At 40.3% G+C, this 27,646-nt stretch overlaps 1 protein-coding gene across 2 annotated transcripts in view; it reads left to right on the top strand.

The window, feature by feature from the left end:
* The window catches only part of BICC1 (BicC family RNA binding protein 1), a 245,796-nt gene that overhangs the window by 66,249 nt on the left and 151,901 nt on the right, over positions 1-27,646 (top strand). For both annotated transcript variants that reach the window (XM_028151516.2, XM_008145485.3), the window contains exon 2: positions 8,259-8,305. In XM_028151516.2, coding sequence (XP_028007317.1) covers positions 8,259-8,305 — 47 coding nt within the window. The remainder of the gene's footprint in view (positions 1-8,258; positions 8,306-27,646) is intronic.

Raw genomic sequence — 27,646 nt, 5'->3', positions numbered from 1 at the left:
GATAAATGACCCAATAATTTATATTGTTAACATTTTGGTGTTTGTAGTTTTTCTTCTAACATGCACACATACATACTTAACCCATAGCACTGAGATCATTCTGTGCATCCTGTTTTATAGTTTCTTAAACAACTTTGAACATGGGATTTCCTTTTTCACTGCAAACATAAAACAATATTTAAGAAAAAAAGGAAGAAGAAAATCATTCTTACATATCCAGCCACTATTAAAAGAAAAATTATATTTATTTTTGTCTGTTTCTTCTTGATTTTTCTCAGCAGGCCATGTGATGTGTTCACAGTGGACTCTGGAAGGCAGGTAGGGAGTTTTTGGAAAGATGGAGTCTGATAATCCACATGCCTACTGTGATGTATACAACATTCAAATGACACTATTCAAGTTTAACCTTGAAAGTGTTCCTCAGTTGGTTAGGATATTTGAATGATTTTAATTGCAAATTGAAGCAACTTTAAAAATAGGCTTAATATCTACTATTTCTTCAATCAGTTCTCAGAGCTTTGCACATAGTCTAGAGTGTTAGATATAATTGATGAACATAAAAAGTTCTTTGGGTGTATGTGGACACTGCATCTTCTACATCTGTTGCTGGTACCTCTTTCAGTAGAATGAGCCAAATTGTTAGGGAACTTTTCTGAAAACAGAAATATATACATAATAAAATATATGGCATAGCTACTTTTGCACATGGATTAAATTGATACCATGAGTGAATGTTTTAAATTTTTAGTAAAATATTTTTACAGGAGAATCAGGCTACCTCATGATTATACATTTATCTTTCAGGCGACCTTAAGGTAGAGCAGCCTTTTTAGTTACAAATGTGCTGTAGTTTGTTTGTGTTTTAAAAAAGGGAGGAATGCCCAGAATCTTTACAGATTTGAAGATTTATTTCTCAATTATTTTTTATAGTTTGAACTTTTTTTTTTCCCTGCTCAAATTCTACAGGGGTGAAGAAACCCATTGCTTATCAAGAGAATGTTGAAAGATATTCTATACTATGCTTTAAATATGAAATGCATAGTCCTTGTGTTTTTAGATTTGGCTTTGTAAAGCATAAGATGTTATAATGGAAAAGCATTTCAGAATGAAAAGGACATTTAAACATGTTTCCATATGCCTATGAAGAACTTAACATTGAGCTTTTCCCCCCTTTAATTCAGTAATTAGCTAGACTTGCCCCTGTAGTTTGGGGGACTGTAATAGTTTACACCTGTTTCAACTTTTGCTGTTTTTATTGGCCATGGCTTTTGCCATCCCATATTTCTTGTGAAGCAAAAATATGAAATAAAATATGGCAAAGCACTGGAGAAATTATAATAAACATAAAAAATGAATTGTTCAGCTAAAAATATGAAATGCTTTACCTGCACAACCCATGAAGCCATGTTTCAGTAGTATTGAAATAATTTACTCTTTGTCATGAAAATAGACAGTTGCTTTCATTGGCAAGAATAATCCAAGGTTTATATAATCAAACGATTAAATTTTGGAACATCAAGCAGAAGTCATATTGTAAAGTCAGTTAGAAAAAGACTGTTAAATCATTATGTGTGTTCATGTTACTGTGGAATAAAAAAGATGAGGGTGTATCAGTGTATGGGAATGTGAAGACTTAATAGAACTGTTACACCACAGAATATAATCAGACTTCAAAGGTCAAGGAATGCCATGACATCAAGTATGGGTTGGCTCATTTCACAGGCAACAGTTCCACCTCCAAATATACTGAAGAGAAAGCCATTGAATTAAGATATTATACCTCATATTTTTCCTTGCAATCCAATTCTCAAGTGGACTCTTTAGAAGCAACCCTTATTCTTCAGACCTATCATGAGCTGCCTCATTCTAGTGTTGGGTTAAAAGTAGAATGACTAGCTTTTTAGCGCACCGGCTAGAGGGAGAATAGCTAAATTTTAGTTCTATTAAGTTTAATTTGGGTAGAGTTGTGACTGTGAAAAGATCTTTGGGAAAGTTGTCAGTAGAACTGAATTTTAATTTTGGCTTTATCTCACTAGTTGGATGCCTTTGGATATATGGGCCAAGGTTGTAGTTAAATGAGGGCATGGCCTTGACTATTTTAATTCTACAGAATAGGACTTAAATATTTGTGGAATAAAAGAGTGAACTTTTCTTTTTTTAAATATATTTTATTGATTTTTTACAGAGAGGGATAGAGAGTTAGAAACATCGATGAGAGAGAAACATCGATCAGCTGCCTCTTGCACAACCCCTACTGGGGATGTGCCCGCAACCAAGGTACATGCCCTTGACCGGAATCGAACCTGGGACCTTTCAGTCCGCAGGCCGACACTCTATCCACTGAGCCAAACCGGTTTTGGCAAGAGTGAACTTTTCTTTGTTCTTTTTTTGAGTCTGTGAAATGACTATCTTAAATAATACCTAAGTTTGTGGGAATAGAAGGATCATACCTCAAAATAATAAAGCCATATATGACAAACCCACAGCCAACATCATACTCAATGGGCAAAAACAAACCATTTCCCCTAGGAACAGGAACAAGACAGGGATGCCCTCTCTCACCACTCCTGTTCGACATAGTACTGGAAGTACTATAGCCATTGAGATCAGACAAGAAGAAGAAGAAATAAACGGCATCCAAATTGGAAAAGAAGAAGTAAAACTGTTCTTATTTGCAGATGACATGATACTGTACCTAGAAAACCGTTAAGACCCCATCAAAAAATTATTAGACTTAATAAATGAATTCGGCAATGTAGGATACAAAATTAACACTAAGAAATCTATGGCCCTAACCAGTTTGGCTCAGTGGATAGAGTGTCGGCCTTCGGACTGAAAAGTCCCAGGTTCGATTCTGGTCAAGGGCATGTACCTTTGTTGCGGGCACATCCCGAGTAGGGGGTGTGCAGGAGGCAGCTCATCGATGTTTCTCTCTCATCGATGTTTCTAACTCTCTATCCCTCTCCCTTCCTCTCTGTAAAAAAATCAATAAAATATATTAAAAAAAGAGAAATCTATGGCATTTCTATACACCAATAGTAAACTTACAGAAAGAGACTAAAAAAACAATCCCATTTATCATCACACCAAAAAAATTAAGATACCTAGGAATAAACTTAACTGAGGAGGTAAAAGACCTGTATGTGGAAAACTACAGGACACTGAAAAAAGAGATAGAGGAAGACATAAACAGATGGAAGAACATACCGTGTTCATGGATTGGTAGAATCAACATCATTAAAATGTCCATACTACCCAAAGCAATCTATAGATTCAATGCATTCCCCATTAAAATACCAACGGTATATTTCACAGACCTAGAACGAGCTCTCCAGAAATTCATTTGGAATAAAAAAAGACCCCGAATAGCTGCAGCAATCCTGAGAAAGAAGCACAAAGTAGGTGGGATCTCAATACCAGATATCAAGCTGTATTACAAAGCCACTGTTCTCAAAACTGCCTGATACTGGCACAAGAACAGATATATAGATCAATAGAATAGAATAGAGAACCCAGAAGTCGATCCAGACCACTATGCTCAATTAATATTTGACAAAGGAGGCAAGAACATACAATGGAGTCAAGACAGTCTCTTCAGTAAATGGTGTTGGGAAAATTGGACAGATACATGCAAAAAAAAAAAGAAAGAAACTAGACCACCAACTTACACCATACACAAAAATAAACTCAAAATGGATAAAGGACTTAAAGATAAGGACTTAAAAATACTAGAGGAATCCACAGGCAGCAAAATCTCAGACATATGCCGAAGCAATTTCTTCACCTATACAGCTCCTAGGGCAATGGGAGCTAAAGAGAAAATAAACAAATGGGACTATATCAAAATAAAAAGCTTTTTCACAACAAAAGAAACCATCAACAAAACAACAAGAAAGCCCACTGCATGGGAGAACATATTTGCCAATGTTATCACTGATAAGGGTTTAATCTCCAACCTTTACAGGAAACTCATACAACTTAACAAAAGGAAGATAACCCAATCAAAAAAAGGGACAATGGACCTAAGTAGATACTTTTCAAAAGAAGACATAAGGAAGGCCAAGAGACATATGAAAACATGCTCAAAGTAACTAATCATCCGAGAGATGCAAATCAAAACAACAATGCGGTACCATCTCACACCTGTCAGAATGGCTATCATCAACAAATCAACAAAGGACAAGTGCTGGCGGGGATGCGGAGAAAAAAGAACCCTCCTTCACTGCTGGTGGGAATGCAGCCTGGTGCAGCCACTGTGGAAAAGAGTATGGCGTTTCCTCAAAAAACTAAAAATGGAACTCCCATTTGACCCAGTGATCTCACTACTAGGAATATATCCCAAGAAACTAGAAACACCAATCAGAAAGGATATATGCACCCCTATGTTCATAGCGGCACAATTCACCATAGCTAAGATTTGGAAACAGCCTAAGTGCCCATCAGCAGATGAGTGAATTAAAAAACTATTGTACATCTACACAATGGAATACTATGCTGCTGTAAAAAGGAAGGAACTATTACCATTTGCAACAGCATGGATGGACCTGGAGAGCATTATGCTAAGTGAAGTCAGCCAGTCAGAGAAAGATAAATATCACATGATCTCACTCATCTATGGAATATAATGAACAACATAAACTGATGAACAAAAACAGATCCAGAGACAGAGAAGCATTGATCAGACTGTCAAACCTCAGAGGGAAGATAAGGGAGGGTGGGGGTAAAGGGGAGAAATCAACCAAAGGACTTGTGTGAATGCATATAAGCCTAACCAATGGACACAGACAACAGGAGGGTGAGGGCATGAGTGGGGGTGTGTGTGGGCAATGGGGTGATAAAGACACATATGTAATACCTTAATTAATAAAGAAAAAATAATACCTAAGTTTATATTGAGAGAAAAAAGGTTCCCCAAGCCCCTTCCCCCCAGTCTCTCACTTCTTCAGTGTTTGTATTTTGATATTAAGATTTTAGAGTAAGTTTGAGAATTGCAGTTTCATATTTGAGCATAGAAGGATTTCTGTCTGTGGGGAGAGAAGACTCTGTTGAAATATTATTCTCCCTTGATTGGCTTCTTTGGCCTTGACAGCTTTGCTTGGGTGTGGTCAGTAGAAGTCCTGCAGGAGACCTGGTAACCTGGGAATTAGGTAAGAACATTCCCTGCAAAGGGCCAGTGACTGGGACCAGCCATGGTTTGTACCTGTGATCTAACCAAGAATCCAGCCAGATTCTTTTACTAGGGCACTTGTGGTCTTGGGAAATGGATACTTCTCAGGATTTAGGGGAAAATAGGCTCGCATTTGGAGTTTCTCATACATACACATTTGGAATAAAAAAGAACAGCAATTTTTTTTTGTGCCAGAGAGTTTGCCATTTGGTTCCCCTCAAATCATAAGGCTGCTAAAAGGTGCAAGTTTCTGGTTAAATCTTAGTTGTTTTTCTGGAACAAAGTTAATTATAGTTTGGGTCTAACTAAGGAAATTCCCCCCTTTTTATTCATTCTGGGATTGAAAGGCCATTCTCTGAAGTCTGTTCCGACTTGGAATGAAGGGGCATTTCAAGGTTGTGACATAATGAGTTTGTCATGAACAAAATAAGTGTCCTAAAGGAGGTTTCTGTAATAAAATAGAGTTGTATCATGAAATCTTAACGGATGAATTCCAAGTTGTATAAGAGTTCTGTGTGGGTGAAAGGGGTGATTAGCTGCCTTCCTTCATAGGCTTTTGAAAATATCTTGGGATTCTGAAATTTCTTTTCAAAGATGTGTTTCCTTGATGTCACTAGAATTTTTTCAAAATGTTGTGCCCTGGTATGTAGTGTTCATTGCCATGCAGTTGTGTTATATATTAGGACCCCTTTAAACTATTTTTAGCTTTAGAGATAAAGACAGCCCAAGAGGTAGGGGAATTGAAGTCCAAGGCATTTCATAATAAGTCTGTGTCATTAGGTTTGGGCACTGATGTTTTACCTTGCCTGGGTTTATTTAGAAAGAGTAAGCTTTTGTTAAAATTTGCTCTTAATGTTTTTTTAAAAAAATCTTTAATGTTGATACATTTCCAAGTTAGGGAGAGAAAGTCATAATCTGTAGAGTTAATTACAAAAAAATCTTTCTGTGGAAATGTTTGCTTCAAATGCTCACATCCATCCATGTATGTACTTGATTCATTCTATTGATGGTGTATTTGTGCAAAAAGTAAAGTTACGATGCTATTGGCATTATGTATTAGTGTTTTGCTGCTGTAACAAATTACCACAAGTGTAGTGGCATACAACATTAATTTATCATCTTAAGTTCTGGAGGTCAGAAGTCTGAAATGGGTTTCATTGGGCTACTTCAAGGTGTTGGCAGAGCTGTGCTCCCTGCAGAGGCTCTAAAGGAGAATCCATTTCCTTACTTTTTCTAGCTTTTGGTGGCCACCGACATTCCTTGGCTTATGGCCCCTTCTGCCATCTTCAGAGCCAGCAGCATAGCATATCTGTATCTTTCTCCTCTCCACCTTTCTTGTTTGTTGTCACACACCCTTCTCTGTATGTTTTTTATTGTCACATTGCTTTTTTTTTTAGGACCCCGAGCTTTCTTTTTCCTTCTTATAAGGGTCCCTGTGGATCCACAGGATAATCTAGGATAATCTTCCTATCTCAAGATTCTTAATTTAATCACATCTGTAAAATACCCTTTGCCATGTAAGGTAACATATATTGATAGGGTCCACGGATTGGGACATGAACATTTTTAGGGGGTGTTATTTAGCCTGCCACACAGAACACAATTTTTAATTCTTTATCTTTTTAGCTACTCTTTTCATACATTCCTTCAAATTGCCCTTGGTAAGCATGGAGACTTGGACTCTGTGCTCTCTTTTTTGGATGAAAACATATCGATAAAAAAACATATTTTTGCCAAATTGTAGGTGTCTTGTCTTATATTTAAACTAGAGGCCCGTTGACGAAGATTCATGCAAGAATAGGCCTTCCTTCCCCTGGCTTCGCTCCCGGTTGTCCGGGAGTCAGCAAGACCCTGCTCCCGGCCAGAGCACTGCTCCTATAGCTCCCGCCTCCCCTTCCCCTCATAGCAAGCGTCCCGCCCCGCCTGGCCGCTCCTCACCTGCATATGCAAATTAACCCGCTATCTTTGTTAGGTTAATTTGCATACTTACTCCTGATTGGCTGTGGGTGTAGCAGAGGTATGGTCAATTTACATGTTTGTCTATTATTAGGTAAGGTGTGACATTAAACCTGTGAAAAAATATTTTATAATATTGTTATTATCTTGAGAGTAGAGATAGTTTCTTTGAGTTTTGAGTCCTCCACCAAATAGAATGACCTGCCTTACTTCCTGGGTCTTTAATCATTTCAGTAAGTTCCAGGAGTTACTGCTCCAGCTCCTTTCTTTGTCCAGGCCCGGGTGGCTTCTCCAGTGAATCCCTGTTCTTCTGCACTGGAATCTGAGCCCCTTTGGTGTTTGGCCTCTGAAGGATGCACTTTGAGGCTATTGCAAGCAAGATAAAATCCCCTCTCTCCCTTTAGTCACATTTCCCACCTCTGCCTCCACAGATAAAAAAAAAAAAGTGTTCACAGAATCTTAAGATGTTTGAACATAGAGAGCTGGGTTTGTCCTGTATTTATAGGCTACCACTTAGACATAAAAAGACTGTTCCAATACAGTGACCTTTTAATTAATCTCACATGAACTTTTATTGTTGTCTGTGACGTTATCATTACCACTTAATTCTGATGTGTTCCCCCCCCCTCTTTATATAAGCCAACGAAGGAGTGAATTAAAGCAGCATATTCTGCCAACAGAAATCCAAGTAGAGAATATAGTCATTGCACAGCATAAAACTGACCCAGCCCAGCAGGCCACGTTCTCTGAGCCTCAGTTGAAAAGGCAGCCTCCGGCCTGGGATTGATGACAGACAGGAAGTGCTGAGAGCATTACAGCTGATTATATTGGGAGCGGCATTTGTTCATATAGTTCTTTCACTGCGAAAGGAGATTGCTTTCATCTATGGGTGACAGCAGAGATGTGTGAGCCTTTCAGACAGGAAGAGGAGCTGGAAGTATAATTGATTGAACTAGTGTCTTACTCTTCATGCCTTTTGTATCCCTGATGAGGCCTATGAGCAGACCCTGAGGTTTGGGAGAACAAGCATGGCATCTTGTTTACCCCTGGATTCTCATACCTGATACTTGAGAGTGTTTGAATACATAGGTTGCAAAAAAGGAACGATTTTAAATGTATGCATTTTTATTTACAGCTGCTGCCGAAGGAAAAGGCAAAAGTGGGGAAGACTTTTTTCAGAAGGTAAGTTGCTTTTTACTCCTGCCTGGGTGACAATGAAGGAGAAATATACCCATACCCATCCCTTCCATGTGAAAGGGGATAGGTCTGTTCTTGATAAGATAGCTAGAGATGCTCATGGCTAGGTAAGGGTGGGATGCTGTGTGTCACTTAACCATTCTAAAAATGGCAAATCTAATGAAAAACTTCATTAGTTTTGGGGACAAGGAGGGCTGGCTGCCAGGTATGCTGCCCTGATTATGTTCTTTTATTGCTGCTCCCCGTTTTGTTCTTCCCCAAACATAGAAGGAGTCCCTCACCGCTTTCCTCATTTCCGGTAAGCATGACTGTGGGCAGGATGTACCTTTAGACCATGTCACTTCTGTCCCCGGGTGTCCTCTCAAAGTTCTGGTCTTCAATGAAGACAGTCTGCCATCACATATAGCAAAGAGAAATAGGAGTGGAGCTGATTAAACAGTGAATATGAGAAACTATCAAGAGCAGTTGACTAATTCTGATCAGCTCAGTTTCTTAGAATAACTGTTTTATATAAGGGAAGATGCCTATTGTTTCAAAGAAATTGATTCTAGTTTCTTTTTTTTTTTTAACTTATTTGGCTTTATTGTGTTTGTGTCTTTGCTGTTGGGATCTAGAAAGTGTGTGTAGGAACAAACATGTAGGGTACCTTAGGGCAGTGGTCGGCAAACTGCGGCTCGAGAGCCACATGCGGCTCTTTGGCCCCTTGAGTGTGGCTCTTCCATAAAATACCACGGCCTGGGCGAGTCTGTTTTGAAGAAGTGGCATTAGAAGAAGTTTAAGTTTAAAAAATTTGGCTCTCAAAAGAAATTTCAATCGTTGTACTGTTGATATTTGGCTCTGTTGACTAATGAGTTTGCCGACCACTGCCTTAGGGTAAGGGAAGAGGGAAAATATAGCAGCAACTATGGATGAGATTAAATACTGCTGCAGAGGGTCATCAAGCCTTTGGAAAACACCTCTGTGTAATCAGACGTGGCCTTTACAAGGCTCTTCATTCTCTCGCCTTCTGTGTGATCTACTTTATTTTTTTGGTCAACTTCATCATTCATCTGCATTCTCTGCCAAGGGTATTAAAAGCAAATATTTTCAGAGCTGATACTTATATTGCCATTTCTTCATTCTGAAAATATTTATTTACCACCTGCTGTGTGCTACACACTGGAGAGACCAAAATGAGCAAGGCATCATCCCTGCCCTAAAGGAATTAGTCTGGTGTCTGGTGATATCGTCACAGAAATAGCAGGAGAGTCTGGGGCCATGGAGGATTAAGCACTTAACTGGGACTTTAGGAGATTAGGAAGGACTTCTTGAGATCTTCAGAAGAGTGGACGTTAGCCATGTGAAGAGGTAGGCTTGGGTGGGTTGGAAGACATCCTAGGCAAAGACCCAGAATGCAGGAAGGCTCAGAGGTGGAAGAATTTATGTGGCGTTCATGCTCCAAACGTTTGTCCGGCACACAACATATGAGGGGTTCATAGTGCAAGGTGAGTTACAATAGCCTGTATGATGAAATACCTTCTTTTAAGGTGGGGGACGGGGGCACTATCCTAAAGGGATTAACAAAAAAAATTAGAAATGCTGTGTGGGCCAGATAGAATGTGCCAGACCACAGTTTTCCATCTCTGCTTTAGGGTCAGGCTGTTGAAGTTTTATGTGCTATGCCTGAAGCCTTTGACTTGGCAGTATCTGACATTGGTTAATATCCAACTTGTCCTTAATACCTGGGCACTTCGCAATGCCCGGCCTTCCTCTAGGGCAGGCTTGCCACAAGGGGAAGAAAACAGAGGACAGAGCAGAAATCTCAGATCTGTCTTGGGTTGGCTGTGATGGGACAAATAGATGATATCTGTGGAAGGAATTCGTTTTTCATTGTTCTTTAACTTGCAGATAAATGTAGAAAGCAGACGGTTCAGCCTTGTATGACTCAGACATTTTAAAAGCTGAATCAAAACACAGCATATGTGGTCATAAAGGACCTTCGTTCTTAGAAGATTTGTTAATATTTATCACTCTTTGTGGAGCCCTATATACATTCCAGCAGTTTAAATAGAAACACATGCTTGAATCCAGGAACATGTGTGCATCCCACAAACTATGAGTTGGAATTGTAGATTCTATTCTTGGTTACAGGTTAATGAGGTCCCTGAATAACTAAATGAGAATAGTTTTAATCTCATTTTCTTCTTTAATTCATTAGATAGAAAGTGTCTTCCGATAGACAAGTGTCCATATAGGATTTGGATACTTAACTTGGGGAAAAAACCTGTAACTTACTAAAAGGCAAACATCCCAAGTTCCAGAAGAGTAATTTTCTGTTTTGACCAGACAGAAATAGAGATTATGGTTCATCGACAGTAGAATGAAGTAATGGAGAAGGATTGGATTGTCCTCCGGGAACTTCCTGCTAGTCACACATATTCCAGTTTCATGTAATGACATTTGGGGAAACATTTAAGAACGAGAAATAGGCCATATTGCTGGTCATTAGCATCTTTGAAAAATACTTTTCTTCTTCTGGAGTAATGCAATTCAGAGGCTCTATGTGCTTATTAGAACGTGTTTTGGCTTTGACTCCAGGTGGGTATCACAAACCAAAATTAAAACCTCTCTTGACTACCTTATTATTTAAAAAAAAAATCATCTAAGTCTGGAGGGATACCTTCCAGCTTTATACTGGCTCTCCCTAAAGAGGGGATTGGAGGAGGAGTGTGAAACTTTTTCTATGTTACTTTGGTATTTTGTACCTTTAAAATATATGTAAATCATACCAATATTATTAACCCAAGTTAATTATTCTCCCTGACAAATTTTGAAATTCAGAAAGTGAAAGAAGCCCTGGCTGGTGTGCTCAGTTGGTTGGGTGTCATCCCAGGCACCAAAAGGTTGCTGGTTTGATTCCTGGTCAGGGCACATGCCCAGGTTGCAGGCTGGACCCCAGGTAGGGGGCGTGCAGGAGGCAGCCCATGTTTCGCCCTCACATCGATCTTTTTCTGTCTCTCTCTCTCTCTCTCTCTCCCTTCCTCTCTCTCTAAAAGTCAATAAAAAATTAAAAATATATTTAAGAATAAGAATTGGTAGATTTCCCAAAGGGTTTAAATTGTAGTTTAATAACTACTAAGATCATGAAATACATTGTCTCAAATTTGAAGCTGTAATAGTAGTTCAGTTTACTGTATGTACACATAAACTTTTCCCATTCAGCCATAGTTAATGTTTCAGAGATCTACCTGGTTTTCTGTGTACTGCTTTATTGCATGTGTTTGAAACATTTTAGTTCCCCTGACACTCTATTAGGGCAAAAGACTAACCTGTTATAGCAGAGAAACCCAATAATAGAGTGGTTTAAGGAACAGAGTTATTTTACTTTCACATAACATTCTGAGGTGAGTATTCCCATACTGTCAGTTAGAGACCCAGATTCCTTCTGCAAAGTAGCTCTCCTGTTCCTTACGCTATGAACCTCATCAGTATGGTTGAAGGTGGGTCACCATGTCCACATGTGAGCTGATGGAGAACAAGAGAGTATGGAGGAGGCGTGCCACGATCTTAGGGGCCAGGCCCAAATGTGCCATATGCCACTTCATACATTCCCTTGGAGAAAATTGATTGACATGGCCTGGTATAGCTGTAGTAATGGGGGTGGAAAGGGCGGGGGGAGAGAAACATACGGAGGATATATTGATTTTGCAAAGCACTATTCAGCAAAAGAGATTGTTAGGAAAAATGTATGTGGTCAGTTTTATGTCTCATGAGCTATGCTTTGAAACCTTTTATATTACTTTGTTAGGGCTGCTGTAAAAATGTTCAACAACCTGGGTGGCTTAACCAACAAAAATTTGTTGTGTTGCCTAACAGTTCTGGAGGCTAGAAGTCCAAGATCAGGGAGTCAATGGGGTTAGTTCCTTCTGAAGGCTATGTGGGAGGATGTTCTATGCCTCCCTCTGAGCTTCTGGAGATTGGCTTGCCATCTTTGCCATTTCTTGGCTTGTAGAAATGTCATCCCGATCTCTGCCTTCATCTCCATATGGAGTTTTCTCCGTGTGTATCTCTCTGTGTCCAACTTTCCTCTTTTTATAAGGACGAGGGTCATATTGGATTAGGGCTCACCCTAACAAAAATTACACCTGCAGTGACCCTATTACAAACAAGGTCACATTCCGAAAGGGTTAGGATTTCAACATATGAATTTTGGGGTGACACAATTTAACCTATAACACCTTTTAATGGAGAAAATGATTTTGTAGAAAAATGTACTATAACCTGAAAAATTTGCTAAAACTATAAATGTTATTTTTAACATTTTGATACTTAGTTTGATGTGTAGATTTTAACTGCCTAGGCATTTTTACTAAATCTGTTCTTTTCTTATTACCAGTCATTTCTAAACTGGGTAGAATAGAATGTAATTGATGTATAAGAAAGTGAAAAACATTTAATTTGTTATCTTACCTTTGAAAGATGATTACTGTTTATACAACCTTAGTCCTTCTTTCTGTTTATATTAAAAACTAGAGGCCCGGTGCATGAAATTTGTGTGTGTGTGTGTGTGTGTGTGTGTGTGTCGGGGGGGCGGTGCCCTCAGCCTGGCCTGCACCCTCTCGCAGTCCTGGAGCCCCCCCAGATTGATTGCCCTCCCGGCCGGTGGCCTGACCTCCCTCTGCAGGGTGATCATGGGGCAATGGTGGGGCCCCCAACCAATCGCATAGCACCTGCCTTGGCTGGCCTGGTGCCAGCGGGTGTCATAGTGTGGTCGTCCAGATAGTAGTTCCACTGTTCGGCCATTCAGTCGATTTGCATATTAGGCTTTTATTATTATAGATGTGTGAGTAAAGTGCCTTTTAATATTCTCTGATTGGCTGATAGGATTATAAATTAGACTATTTGCATTGGATTTATACCAGATATTTTCCGGTGTTAAAACTTTGCAAGTTCCCCAGTTATTGTACCTTATTCTTTGGCTCTAACTAACTACACTGACAAAAGGAGGCTTGGATACGACTTTATCAATATCCTATCCTCTTCAGTTCTTTGTCCACCCCTCGTGGCAACCTTAATTGAAACACATGGAAATGATCTGCTTGGATTTTTACAGTTTCTCGGGCAGTTGTTCATGGCTTACTCACTGTCTGTCCTGTTTCCTTTTAATCAGTTTTTTTTTTTTTTTCATTTCTCTTGTGAAATGACTATGGCCAGATCTTGGAGGGGAAAATGTGTTGCAGTATATGAGGTGGGGATGAGTATAGTGATTGTATTACAGATGTGACTCATCAAAGCAAAAATGCATTAGGGATCTAGAATCCCAATGGCTGAAGAAGACAAAATCCAGTCAGCAGCGTAATTGATGAAAGCCAACTTTTCCATTGCATTGGGTTATATACATGCCTTCTCCACAAAGTACACAGCATGTACTTGAAATGTGGGGATATTTTATACTCTAAAAATATGTAGGTTTGGAAAACTGACCTATAAACCATGGCTTTCACAAAAGCTAACAGTACAACTAATAATAAATAAGACACAGTTTGGTGGTTTATGTGGTATATTTTTATTACTCTCAAACTCATCCTTCTTTGGCAAACATTACTTTTATCATTTTGAAACTGGAAAGTTAGTGTTGTCTTCTGGGGAAAAATAACTTGGAGGAATATTTGGCTCCATCTGTTCCTCAAAATGAGTGTATTAGGTGGTCTTAGATGGGGACTACTTGAATCTTTTTATTGAGGGGGAGGTAGAAATCTCTACTTTAAATAAAATTGCGTCTACTTTCTCCACTGGCCATTATTTTGTGTATGTTGAATAGCTCATATTCCTCAGGTAATAGAAATCTGTTTTGATTTGATTATTTCAACATGAATTCGATAAACTATAGCCATTATATACTTTTTGTAACAACAGAGTCTTTATGCTTAATCATTTTTATTAAAACTTGATTTTAATAAAATTTGGATATTTTCAAGTTTTAGTCTTAGTACTTGTTTCATGATTCACAATTCACAATGTTACTAACGGGTATATATACAGTGAAGAGTACAGAATTTGATGTCATGGTTCTGAAGATACGCTGAGAAAGCTATGCAGAATTGCAGTGTTGATTTCAAACTCAAAGATTATCACCAATGCATGTCATCGCTAATGGACACGTAGGCCTTACAACTAACATTCAGGGTCACTGAGTCGCTACCCCATTATGGCCCTGAGAATAGCTTTCAGTGGGAGAACCTGTGATCATGGTTCTCATAAAATACTGGCTAAGGAGGGATAACTGAACACGTATAACATGAAGGATCAGTCCAAGAAAGCAGGTTGTCTGGCCCTCCTCTAGACAGGGTGTTAGCGATAAGAATTGGTCCTATTTTATGTTTTATCATTTGCTCTGTCTTCTGTCAGGAGTCTAGCAAATAAGGATTCGTGAGAAAAGATAAAGTAAAAGAATAAGCGATTTGCTTGGCATTCATTCTTTAGTTCTGTCTTTGTGTTCATTTGAACACGAGAAGTCTGGGGGTCAGGCTGTTTTCTCAAGCATGCCGTAGAGCTCTGTCATAATGGTACACACTCGCCTTTTATTTCGGCAGTCACCACACAACTGCTTTGTGAAAAACACTTTTGCTGTTTTTTTTTTGTTTTTTTTTTCCCCCTCTTTCTGCAAACATGGAAGTAGAGGATGCCATTGAGAGGATGCCAAGGGTGTTTGATGGTAGTGAATATACCCTCACTGCTACCACAGTTTTTTAAAGTGAATCATAATTTTAAATCACTATCTGCCGAAAGTTTGGTTGTAAATGGTTAAAACCCATGTGCCCTTGATTTGCCATTTGGAGTTCTATGAAAAGTTGAAGGCGGTGTTTACATCTCTATGCTGTCTTTTCTTCAGACTAAAGATTTGGTTTCTTATTTAGCTTATGACTTAATTTTCAGACCCCTCACCATTCTATTGACTTTCTGGAGTCAATAAAATGTCTCACTTTAAATGTGGCAGTGGTATCTGCATGCGATGTTTTGGATGAAGCCTGACCAATAGAGTTACAGAGAGGGAGGCCATAGTAGCCACAATATGGAGATGATCCAGAAGGAGCCGAAGACTGCACCATTTTCAGGCACTGTGAATGGGTCACAGGCATGAAGAATGGGCATTTCTTGCCATTCTTCATCCAGTTGAAGAGGAAAGGTTGGCTCCAATGTCATTGCGAGGTACATGGTATAAAATAAGGAAACTTGATTTCAGACTGGCAGGTAAAGACCCACTTACACGTAACTCGCATGTTCTGTCTCTCACTCTAAGCCCTTGACCCTGGCATTTGGCTTGGAGACCGTGGGGCAGTTGTGGTTTCCAGAATATGAAAGTGTGCTGCAAAGCATCCCTCTCAAAGCTCTCACCTGTGACTTAGTCATCAGAACTCCTGTGTGATTTTGTTTCTTCCTTGTGGACTCCATAGGGTTATAGTGTGAGGGGCCTGTGCAGTGCCTTTTCATGTGACTCGAGTGGACGCGATGGCATTGAATAAAGAGCTTTAAGCTATACTGATTTAAGGTGGGTTCACTGAAGGATCAGTGTGTTCCGTTTATTTTTTAAAATGTATTTTTATTGATTTCAGAGAAGAAGGGAGAGAGACAGAAGAAACATCAACAATGAGAGAGAATCATTGATCAGCTGCCTCCTGCATGCCCCACACTGGGGACTGACTCCATAACCCAGGCATGTGCCCTGACCGGGGAACCGAACTGTGACCTTCTGGTTCATAGGTCGATGCTCAACCACTGAGCCACGGCAGCCGGGCAAGAATTGGTACTTTTTAAAGCTGGATATGGTGGTGGTGTCTTTTTCTTTTAGACAGCAATCTGAATAGTCTTGGTTTGAGATTTTTTTTTTTTTTTGAAGTTGGACAGCTAGTTTGTGACAGCCAGGACTTAAAGAGTGCCTTTTTATTTATTTTTTAAAAATATATGTTATTGATTTTTTACAGAGAGGAAGGGAGAGGGATAAAGAGTTAGAAACATCGATCAGCTGCCTCCTGCACAACCCCCACTGGGGATGTGCCCGCAACCAAGGTACATGCCCTTGACCGGAATCAAACCTGGGACCCTTTAGTCCGTAGGCCGACGCTCTATCCACTGAGCCAAACCAGTTAGGGCAAGAGTGCCTTTTTCTTAAAAAAAAAACAAACAACTTTGTTTAACTATTGTTATTAATACAAAAATGATTTTCTTTAAATCAGCAATGATGCCCTTGTGGGCAGGCTAGGCTTCTATAATGAGAGAAATTGTATCTATAGTTGCTAGTGTTGGTAAGTAGGGCTGTGAATTAGGGTAGTTGTGGTGCATTAGAGGGACAACCAAAAGGCTGGGGACAAATTAAGACAGTAACAAAATGGCATGGATTTGTCCCTCATATTTTGTTTAAACAGTCAAGACTTCACAATCACATTAAGGTTGGTCGTTCTGAAGTTTGTACCAATATTTTCCTCTTTTATTCTACCTGCAAGAGTTACAATAATGGTTTGTTGTCATCCCATGAATAGTCCTTTCTTAATATTGGGATTCTTTTTTTTAAACTCCAGTCTTTTGCTTGATGTGTTTAATATTTTCATCTTATTTAGGCAAAATAGATTGCTTTAGAATTTATCCTCTGGCTAATTCGACTCTTACCTCTCTTTTTTTTGTGTGTTGTTTCAGAATGCTACTTTATAATTTATCTACTTTGTGGTTTCTGTGGTTATATGCTTGCCTTCCCAAAAACAATAGCATGGAAAAGGAGAGGAGCTAGCCAATTGTGTACCACCTTACTGCCTCCCAGCCCTTCCGGCCTCAGCTGATGGGCCCAGATGTGGGCTCCAGACCCAACGCTGACCGTTCTGTACACACTGGCCATGAGTGTGTGACTGGCTCTGGAAACTCACCGAGTGAGATTTGTCTCTAGTAAATCAGGAAACTACTAGGAAGACCTAAAGTGGAAATGGGAATGGGATGAGAGGTAGGATGGGTGTAGGCAGAAGCCAGGAGGGACAGTGTTGGCCGTGGGAAATCAGGAGTTATGAGGGAGAAGAAGCTGGGAGTCAGCAGAAGAAACCCGTCCCCGGAAGGGAACATGGGGCAGAACACGGAGAGCGCAGATGGACCAGAAGTGAGAGAGACCCCTGTGGAGCCCGCCCAGTTTGTGATGCTTCTCGAGTGGGGACCAACAGGTGTCCTGGCGGTCTTGTCCCCTTTCCTCCTGATGGAGTTGAACAACACGATGAGGCCTGGTAATCAAGAAACCAACTAAAACACGTAAAAGGCATTCAGGGACTTGAATAATTGCACGATCATTCTCTCTTCCACAGGTTTATTCATTCACACTTTAACAGAATTTGGTGTGTGTGTGTGTTCAGTAGTTTAACCCCTCGATGAGTGACTCATTAAGTTATATCTTTATGGAAGCAGTGCTCCTAGATAAGACATAGACATTTCCCGCAAACCTGTCATTAAAGTATGTAAATAGCAGCCATCCCACAGGGTGTTTTAAACCAGGAAAATACATTGTGTCAGTGTATGATGAACACTCTCTCTGTGTGATGTATATACTGTGTAAGAATACTAGTCTCATTCAGGGTGTGTTCCTTTTTGCTAGTCAGTTGCCAGCATTTTTGAAAGAAATAATAGGCTCATTGCTATTATTATTATCTTAGGTGGAAGAAGTATCTATTGTCCTTATTTTCCCAAAAAGATTCCATTACAGGCTTTTGTTGTACAGATTACAATGTCTTCCTTCTCCGTGGCCATTGACATTAATATTGTTTTAGCCAATATTATACTTTTTGTGGGAAGTTTGTAGTCAGCCAACCTGCAGAGGGATTCGTTCAGTATAAAACATTTTCTGTTTTTCCTAATAGTAGCTAACGAGAACGCTTTGTAACATGATCCTTGAATTAAATTATTAAACATCTTGAATGCTACTCGCTCGTTTTGTATGTTTAGCAGTTGTGGCTTGTCCCAAACTAGTTCTTTTGCCCTTTTTAAATTTCTGTGGGTGTAAATTTTTTTGAAAGGAGCTGCCTTTTGGCACGTTAAGTGGTGGAAAAATAGATTTTATTGCCTTTTCTTTTTTCTTGGTGAAATCAAAGTGGTCTAGGAAAAGGATTTAAGGATGTCTTTCCTTCCCTAGCAATGACCACTTTTAGTACTTTTTGTCAACCTAGATTATCATTCAGTCACTCAAATTTTCTGCTTCTGTCTGGTTAAAGTGATGATGGGTGGGGAATGAAGGGATTTAGCCAGGGATGAAACCAACTGCAGGCAAAAATACAAAGGCTTTTTATGTTTTCTTCTCGGCTTTCTTTCTTGAGTTCACCATCAATTAATGTTTTGAGAGGGAAGAAACCCAGCTTCACTTCCCATGCGCCTGTTTACTCTGGAGTTACCAGGGAACCTTGATCCCCGGTGAATCAGAAAGCTTTAAACTCAGAGAGGCTGGAGTTGTTTTCTTAAATAGGACTTCTTCCTGTTTTGTTTTCCTGTGGGATTTTCTAAGACAATGGTCCAAATTCATGCGTAAGTCAATAGGAGGTGCTGTTTGAGAAATTCCGTGGCGTATTCCCTAGGTGGGTAGGTTTGGAGAGCCCAAGTTTTTCTTGGCGTCAGCGAGTACATTGAGAGGGAGTAGGTATTAACAAAATCGAGGAAAGAGTATTTTTCAGTGTTCAGTTGAAATGTGGATATGTCTTTCTTCTCATTTGAGTATCCCTTCTCATTCGCATCCCTCTCATACGTGAAAAATCTGGTGAGCTACCTCCCGACCTGTGAATCTTAAAAATGCTCCTGTTGTCTTGTAGGTGGCATGGGAATGCTCAAGAAGAAATAATGTCTACTGTCAAAGAGCTTTCAAGCTGAGGGGAGAAGATGCGTATAAGAAGGGGTTAGACTAGAGTGAGCGATGACGTACAGACTTTACAAGGTGCGAAGGATGCCGCTCAGGAGGCATTTACTGTCCGCTCGGTGAGCGTGGCCCTGTGCCTGTTGCAGGATGGTAGAGAAGAAGAGGTGGTCCTATGGCTCCTGTTTTTAAGAAGGTTACACCCCAGAGGAGGCGTGGCACCTAAGGACCTCTCAGCGTGGCAAGACCGTGTAATAGAGGAACCTGAAGGAGTGATTTGTTCTACTCTGAGCAACCGGGGAAGGCTGCCCTGAGGAGCAAGGGTCTGAGCAGGGACGTGAAGGGCAGGTTAAAAGAGTGTAGCTCGTAGGTTGGATAAGGTTAGGAAAGGTTTTGTAGGAGAGTCCTGAGGAGACAGCAGAGTGTAGATTAGGTCAGGCTGTCTTCTAGACCTGTGATTCATGCCCTAAGTGTCTTAATGGAGGCAAGATGGAAAGGCATTTCTGGCAGAAGGAACCAGCTACGTGCCTTTGCAGAGGCAGCGTAAGGGACAGAGGAGAGGGTGTGTCTGTCATCTAGTCCTGAAGACACGGAATTAAAAGTGACCCATGCCATTGTGCCATCATTTCATCTGAGCTAGTGACTCACAGACTCAAGTGGAAGGTTGAGAGGATGAGTGGAAGGATTTGAAATCCAGGTTACATGGAGGGGATTGTATTGTTTGTGTCCATTGTCTAACTCGAAGATGATGCACGTTGAACAGGAGGATGGCCGGGATACCCACACTATTTTGCAGTGTGGTTTGTTTTGCAGCTTCTGACTTCCTTATGAGTGCTGGGTGTAGGGATGTATCACTACCTTTTTCTTCTCACGACTTTCCCGGATAATAAATGCATTTTCAGGAAGATTAACTTTTAACTGTGCTTTGAAACACGAGTTTTCAACTAGTATAATACATTCATTGCATTTTGGATGATAAAATTTCCAAGCTTGGAATGATGGCTATAAAATAAATAGTTAGCATCGTTTCACCAAGCCCTGGACCTTCTGTGATGTGCAGTTTTAAAACACGTCTTTTCCAGGAAGACAGTTGAAAGTTTTGGCTTCGCAGTTGACGTCTCTGGCTATGTGTTATGGAAATCGTACTTAAAACGTTTGAGAAATAGGTACCAATAATTCAGGTTTGGAGAAGAATAGGAAATTTGGTTCTGTTTGGGTAAAATTAAAGATTCCCTTAAAGGAGTTGTTGGCGATCAGTTGAGCACACTCTAGTATTAGCACGAAACCGCCAGTGTAATGAGGAATACTAGTAAGTACAGGGAAGGGAAGGCCAAGAATATTTGAGACCTGGTATCATGTGCAGAATAAATATAGCGCATTCTCAGTTTTTCAGGGCCAGCTTTTTCTAGCTGAATTATTAACTAGAATTCACATTCCCTTTCCCATTTCTCCCGACTCTACCATTAACCATTTTAGGGATAGTAAACGCTTAAAACATAGCAGATTCCTTAACCCTCCTCCCTGTAGCTTTGCCTGTGTTACTGGCTTTGGGGTTCTTGGGTTCCCTAAGACAGAGATCGAGAGGAAACCCCAGAGACATTTCCAGACAGATTTTATTAAGCTTATGCCTCCAGCACAAGGGAGGCAGCACAGAGGGAAGGAAGGTCCTCTGAACTGACTTGGGGGCTTGGCTACCTTTATAAGCTGGCGACAAGCGGGCAGGCTTTTTGAAAAAGGCAGGCTTGCAACATCTTCCATTTCAGAGTTGGGGGGACTTCCTTTTCCAGCTGCCTGGCCTGGTCACTTCGTTTCCACCTGTGGCTGTGGGGGCCAAGTGGCAGACTGCTCATTACTGCCCCCGCTAGGAAGGTCATCAAACCTTGATCAATGGCGCATTCAGGTCAGTAGTTTAAGCAGGCAGTTAGAAGGGAGATAAAATCGGCTACCTCTGCATTTTTGAGTAGGTCGTGGAGGGGTGGTGACATTTTTGTGTTTCTTCTAGCCATCTGGTGTCCTTGGGATCCTGGGCCCAGGTCCCAGTGCTGTCTCATTTGGACCTTTGGAAAACTGTTGATTCCCAAACTAGAGATTCTGATTTAATTGTTCTGGAAGTAAAGCTTGGGCATTAGTTTTTTTTTTTTTTTTTAAGTTTCCCAGGTGACTTTAATATGCAGCCAACTTTGGAAACCACTGATGTGGGGTATGGACAAGTGTAAAGAGAAAATGTAAGTTCATGTTGGTCTCTAGTGCTGAGTTAGAAGGGAAGGAATTTTATGTGTTTTGTGTGTGTCTGTCAATTACTAGCGGATTTCACTTTCTGGCGAGTTTCATTCTCCTAGGACTAAATGTTTCATTGTATGATTTTCAAGAGGGTATGCTGTGAAACACTCATTCTGCATTATGTTAATAAATGTACTATTTTTAAAAGTTGTTTCCTGCACAACTTCTCACAGACTTTAATGTGCCAGTTAATTGCATTTTGTGAAACTGCTAGAGGAATATAATATGCAGCAGTTCACAATATTGTTTGATCAAATCTTTTTTTTTTTTTTCTTGCTGAAAATCTGGTTGACAGCAGTGATTTTGAACCTTTTTCATCTCATGGCACACATAAACTAATTACTAAAATGCTGCAGTACACAAAAATATATTTTTTGCTGATCTGACAAAAAAGTAGGTATAATTTTATATTTTATTTTTATATTTTTTGTTAATCCTCACCTGAGGATATTTTTTCTATAGATTTTGAGAGAAAGTGGAAGGGAAGGAGGTAAAGGAGAGAAAGGAAAGAAAGCTGTATATATATATATATATATATATATATAGAGAGAGAGAGAGAGAGAGAGAGAGAGAGAGAGAGAGAGAGAGAGAGAGAGAGAGACATCGATGTGAGAAAGACAGTGATTTGGTTGCCTCCCATGCATGTCCCGACTGGGGTCGGGAATCGAACCCACATCATTTTCAGCTCTAACCACTGAACACACAGGCCAGGCAATAATGAGTACAACTTTGATTTATGCACACCGGATAGCTATTGTGTGTGTTGGCTGTTGTTATTTTTTATTTGACAGTCTAAGGCCGTGGTCGACAAACTGCGGCTTGCGAGCCACATGCAGCTCTTTGGCCCCTTGAGTGTGACTCTTCCACAAAATACCACGGCCTGGGCGAGTCTATTTTGAAGAAGTGACCTTAGAAGAAGTTTAAGTTTAAAAACTTGGGCTCTCAAAAGAAATTTCAATCGTTGTACTGTTGATATTTGGCTCTGTTGACTAATGAGTTTGCCGACCACTGGTCTAAGGGAAAAGAGGTCATTGCCCCTGACTAGTCAGTTACTGCATGCTTTAAAATTCTGCTGCACACCAGTTGAAAATTGCTGGTCTACAGAATGAAACAATCAGAGAATCATTTGAAAATTTCTTTTTTTCATTAACCAAGATCTGTGTTAGGGCTGGATGTGATATAGTTACATGGGGCAGTCTTTCTTAAAAGTGTGTTTCGTCGGAGACTCTTAGGATAGAGATAAGAGTGTATTTCAGTGAACACGAATCCTTCCTCAAATACAGTTACTTTATTTCCCTGCTCAGAATTTCTTTAACACCTCTCCATTGCTTCCCAGATGAAGCTAAATATCCACATTTGGCATTGAGTATTATTACAATTTGTACTTCCTGCTATTTAACTTTATCTCCCATTGTCCTGCAAAGCAATCCCCCTGGTACCAGCCAATGGTATCCTGAAGCCCCTATTAGTCCTGCTTCTTGTGGCTGTAGATAAAAATATTTACCCACCTATAGAAAGTCTTTCTCTTGTCTATATCTCTGATCCTCTCCAGTTGTATTGCTAAAAGTCCCACTCTTTTGTGGGATATTCTGGATTGGCCCAGTCTACATTGACAGTTGCCATTTATTTTATATTGCCCTTTGTTTAGAATTTATTAAAAAGTTATTGTTCTTGCATTGCTGTTCTGCTCTTTTGAGTTGATGTATTAATAGTGCAACTATGAGCTCTTGAATTGAGAGACTCAAGGATCTAGAGGCCTCCACATTGCTCTGTGCATGTTCGGCGCTAAGTAACTCCTTAGAATCATGATATTGTAGGATTGAAAGGGACCTTAGAGATTTCCTATTTTAGCATACATACGAGGAAGACAAGATCTAGAGAATTTTAAATGATCTGTTCAAGTCATAATTATGTAATTTTTGAAGCTGGGGAGGAAACTCAATCCACTGTTCTTTTCACTATGAACAGTTACCACCTTTTAAAAATCCAGGTGCTCTTTTAAGAAAAATAAAAATCTCATGTCCTTTCACAATGGAAAAAAACACAGTAAATTTTATATTGCTACTTAAAATAGATCAAGGCAATAAGAGATAGCGCTGTCCTGTTTTTCACACTCCCAACACACAGAGAGATGCTCTGGAGGTGTGTATGTCTAGGAAACCGGGGTTTTAAAACTTGATGTTCCAGAGATAATTATAATTTGCATTTCTTCATACATCACTCTCTTCCTTTCCCTCTCCACTCCCTCCTCCCCCCTCCCCCTCCCCCCTCCTCCTTTCTTCCCTCCCCTGATTCATGCCATTTTGTTGTTTTGAATCAATCAGTGGACGAAACAAATAACGGATGTCAATATTATAACAAACACTGAACTAGGAGCCATGAGATCTGGGTTCGAATCCCAGTGCAGACCAACTGCGAAGTCTTGGCAAAGTCATTTGGCACCTGACTTGCTCAGGTTCTCTTACTTTTACAAAATGGGGACGATTCCTCACAGAATTGTTTAAAGCGAACACATATCAGTTGAAAGTGAAAAGCACTGAACAGAGGTGAGGGATTATTTGACTCTTCAGAGAGCTCCTTCCAGGCCAGCGCTGGCATCTTCAAGGTGGAGGGAAGGCTGCAGGGCTGTTAGGTTTTAGGATGAGGGTCCCTGTCTTCAGTTGGCTGGGAAAGCCATACACAATTCTATAATATTGTTGGCACCTCTTCTCAGTTTAAAGTTGTGATTGTATCTTTTATTTGGGGATGGTATTTTCTGGTTTCTTATATTGGGAAAAGATTCTATTCGTTGGTTTGTTTTATTTAAATATGCTCATATTTTTGCATTTTAGAATAGAAGGTTTTTTTTCCCCCCTGGAGTGGAGATTTTTGTTTTCTTTTTTTTTCTTGAGATGGTTGTTAAGTTCTTAAGCGATAAGATGGGTGTTCACTATTAGAAATACTGGATGAGGTTTGCTACCAATAAAAAATTATCAGGGTAAACTGAAATTTATTTTTTATTTTTAAAATATATTTTTATTGATTCAGAGAGAGGGAGGGAGGGAGGGAGGGAGAGAGAGAAACATTAATGATGAGAGGGAATCCTCGATCAGCTCCCTCCTGCACACCCCACACTGCAACCTGGGCAAGTGCCCTGACTGGGAATCAAACCGTGACCTCCTGGTTCATGGCTGATGCTCGGCCACTGAGCCACACTGGCCGGGCTCTGGTTTCTTTTTCATAAAGGAGGGGCAGGACCATCTGGTGTCTCAAGTTTGGTATTCTGTTTTTTAGTGCACATGTCTAGGTCCATACTGTAATTGTTCCCAATAAATCAAAACAGGCTTCACGTAGCAGCTCATAGAGTGTATTTGTTCTTCATGTGAGATTTATGGAGCACTCTTATATTTGCCAAGACTTTTATTTTCCCAAACTCCCCAGTAAGATAAGTCAACAGGAAGGTCTTCAAGTGCTAAAGCAGTTGCTAAGTAAGCCTGCCATTGAAATTAATCCAGGTTAATCTCCTCAGAAACCATGTGGTAATGAGAAATGGGGTCAGGTACAAGAGATTCATGATTTATCCTGAGCCTTATGGCAAGTTCTTGCTAATTAAGTTTTGGACAGAAATGGTAATTTTTCATTAAGCATAAGAAAACATTATTTTGTTCTCCTTTTTCTGGTGGAGGCAATATATAGCAATTTAAACAATATAAGTGTCTCAGAAAGGATTGGGTTAGAAAGGAATTGACTCAACAGTGTAATTCTTTTTTTTTTTTTTAATTGTAGTATAGATGTCCCCCATTCCTTTCCTCCTTTGCCCCCCTCCACCTAACCCGTGCCCCATCCCAGGCCTTCATCACACTATTGTCTGTGTCCATGGGTTATGCATATATGTTCGTTGGTTAATCTCTTCCCGTTCCCCCTCCCCCCCCCACCCTCCCCTCTGAGACCTGTCAGTCTGTCCCATGTATCCATATTTCTGGACCACATTTGATCATCAGTTTATTTTGTTAATTAGATTCCACTTATAAATGAGATCATGTGATATTTGTCTTTCTCTGACTGGCTTATTTCACTTAGCACAATAATCTCCATGCTGTATTCCATGGTTCCACAGGTCTTTTATCCACTCATCTACCAACGGGCACTTGGGCTGTTTCCAGATTTTTGTTCCTGGTTTATATCATATGTACTACCTTTGTTTAGTGACCACATTCTTTGCAGAATTTACTCTTTGGATATTGAAAGGTGTTGGTTTTATAAAAAGAAACCAACGTTATTGTAGAATGCTTGTACCAAAATGTTTACCTATAAACAGGTAGGGCTATCATGAAATGTAGTAATTGGTCTTTATTCATATTGAAGAAGGCTGTATTGCGGCTTCTTTACAAGTACAATTTTAAGGCATTTTAAGTCATCTATAATAATAAAAGCGTAATATGCTAATTAGACAGGACATCCTTCTGGATGACCTTCTGGACGAAGCCAGGGCTGTGAGGGCTGAGGCAGCTGCTGCGGTTGCCTTGGGCCAAGGCAAGCCGCCGCGGCTGCGAGGGCTGAGCCCTGTGCACGAATTTCGTTCATCGGGCCTCTAATCTTATATAATAAAACCCTAATATGCAAATTGACCGAATGGTGGAACGACCGGTTGCTATAATGTTCACTGACCACCAGGAGGCAGATGCTCAATGCAGGAGCTGCCCCCTGGTGGTCAGTGTGCTCCCACAGGGGGAGCGCTGCTCAACCAGAAGCCAGGCTCATGGCTGGCAAGTGCAGCGGCAGTGGCGGGGGCATCTCCTGCCTCTGCGGCAGCACTAAGAACCCCTCGGGGGCTGTTCGCCTGCAGGCTTAGGCCCACTCCCCAGGGCCTCAGCCAGCAGGCGGACAGCCCCCAAGGGGTCCTGGACTGTGAGAGGGCACAGGCTGGGCTGAGGGATCCCCTCACCTCCAGTGCACAAATATAGTGCACCGGGCCTCTAGTTAGATTATAAAGAAATCACAGACTCTCATTCTCTCCTTTTTGTGAGCTCTTGAATTCTACAGACCAAAAGTTTACATATGCAGTTTATAGACATTTGTTAAATCTTAAGATGGTTGTTGCAGCCTGGGAATAAATTTACTCATTACATATTTGTTGATTGAATGAATGAAATTACGAATTTACTTATTAAAAACAATTTTTGAGCCCTTTACTATGTTTGGCTTGAAATACAATGGCGGGCAATTCAGACGTAAGTTCTGCCGTTAGGGAGCAAACAGAAATTTTACTGAAGGGTATAGACAAAATAAAAGGAAACAAGCAAATAAAATAATCACAGTACATCTAAGAAAGGGAATGTGCATGGTCCTGACGTGGGGCAAGGCTTGTTAACGTGGATGAACCCATCAAGTGAAAAAGAGCTCTTCAGTTTTTTAAGTTCAGGGGACAGCTAACTTTTAGTCCTTTGCTTTGCATACACAGAAAGCTTTCTTAAGTATTTACTTCAGTCTTCAAAAGCAGGTCTTTCCCCTCCCACTTAGACCAACACATTTAAGAAGTCTTAGCCATTAAGGGTATAATTGTATTTCCTTTCAGTTGTCTTTAGTGGAATGCTTTTACAGTGCTTCCAAAACAATGAGACATTCCTTAGCGCCAAGCCTCCGCGAGAAACATGAAGTATCTCAGTTCATGTATTATTCCATTACCTATGATGTCAAGACAGTTGGTAAATAATTTCTTTTTATAGAACAGCTAGAGTGGGGGAGGGGGAGGGAGAGAAAGGAAGATTTAACGTAATCTAAGCAGTCTGATCCCAGGAAAGAGTTTAGGGTAGCTCTGCCCCGTGGTGGCTGCTATTCATTACCAACTCCGTGTTGGGCGGACGAGGGGTTTTGTTTGCCTTTTCAGTCAGGGCAGTGCTGGTATTGTGGTTCTGCTGCTTTGCCTTTTCTTCGGGTCGGAATTTTTCTAGGGCTTGTTGCAAATGGAGAGGCAGATGTTTGCCTTCCGTGGGCCTGGGGATGGTTTGGCGCCATCTAGGCCGATGTTTTTGCAGTCCTTGAATGCTGTGGCTGAATAGCTTCAGGCAGTGACAACAGCTGAAAGGAAATGTTATGGTGGTGACTTCATACCCTGGGCCAGTCAAGTATTGATGCGTCTTAAAGAGACTAATCGTGTGTTTTTAAGTTCTAGTACGGCGAAGCTTTTCACTTATATGTATTCTAGGGAAACCAGTAACTTT

Source organism: Eptesicus fuscus, chromosome 17, assembly GCF_027574615.1.
Source record: "Eptesicus fuscus isolate TK198812 chromosome 17, DD_ASM_mEF_20220401, whole genome shotgun sequence".
Taxonomy (NCBI): domain Eukaryota; kingdom Metazoa; phylum Chordata; class Mammalia; order Chiroptera; family Vespertilionidae; genus Eptesicus; species Eptesicus fuscus.
The sequence above is the reverse complement of the archived record's forward strand: the minus strand, read 5'-3'. Positions and strand labels throughout refer to the sequence as shown.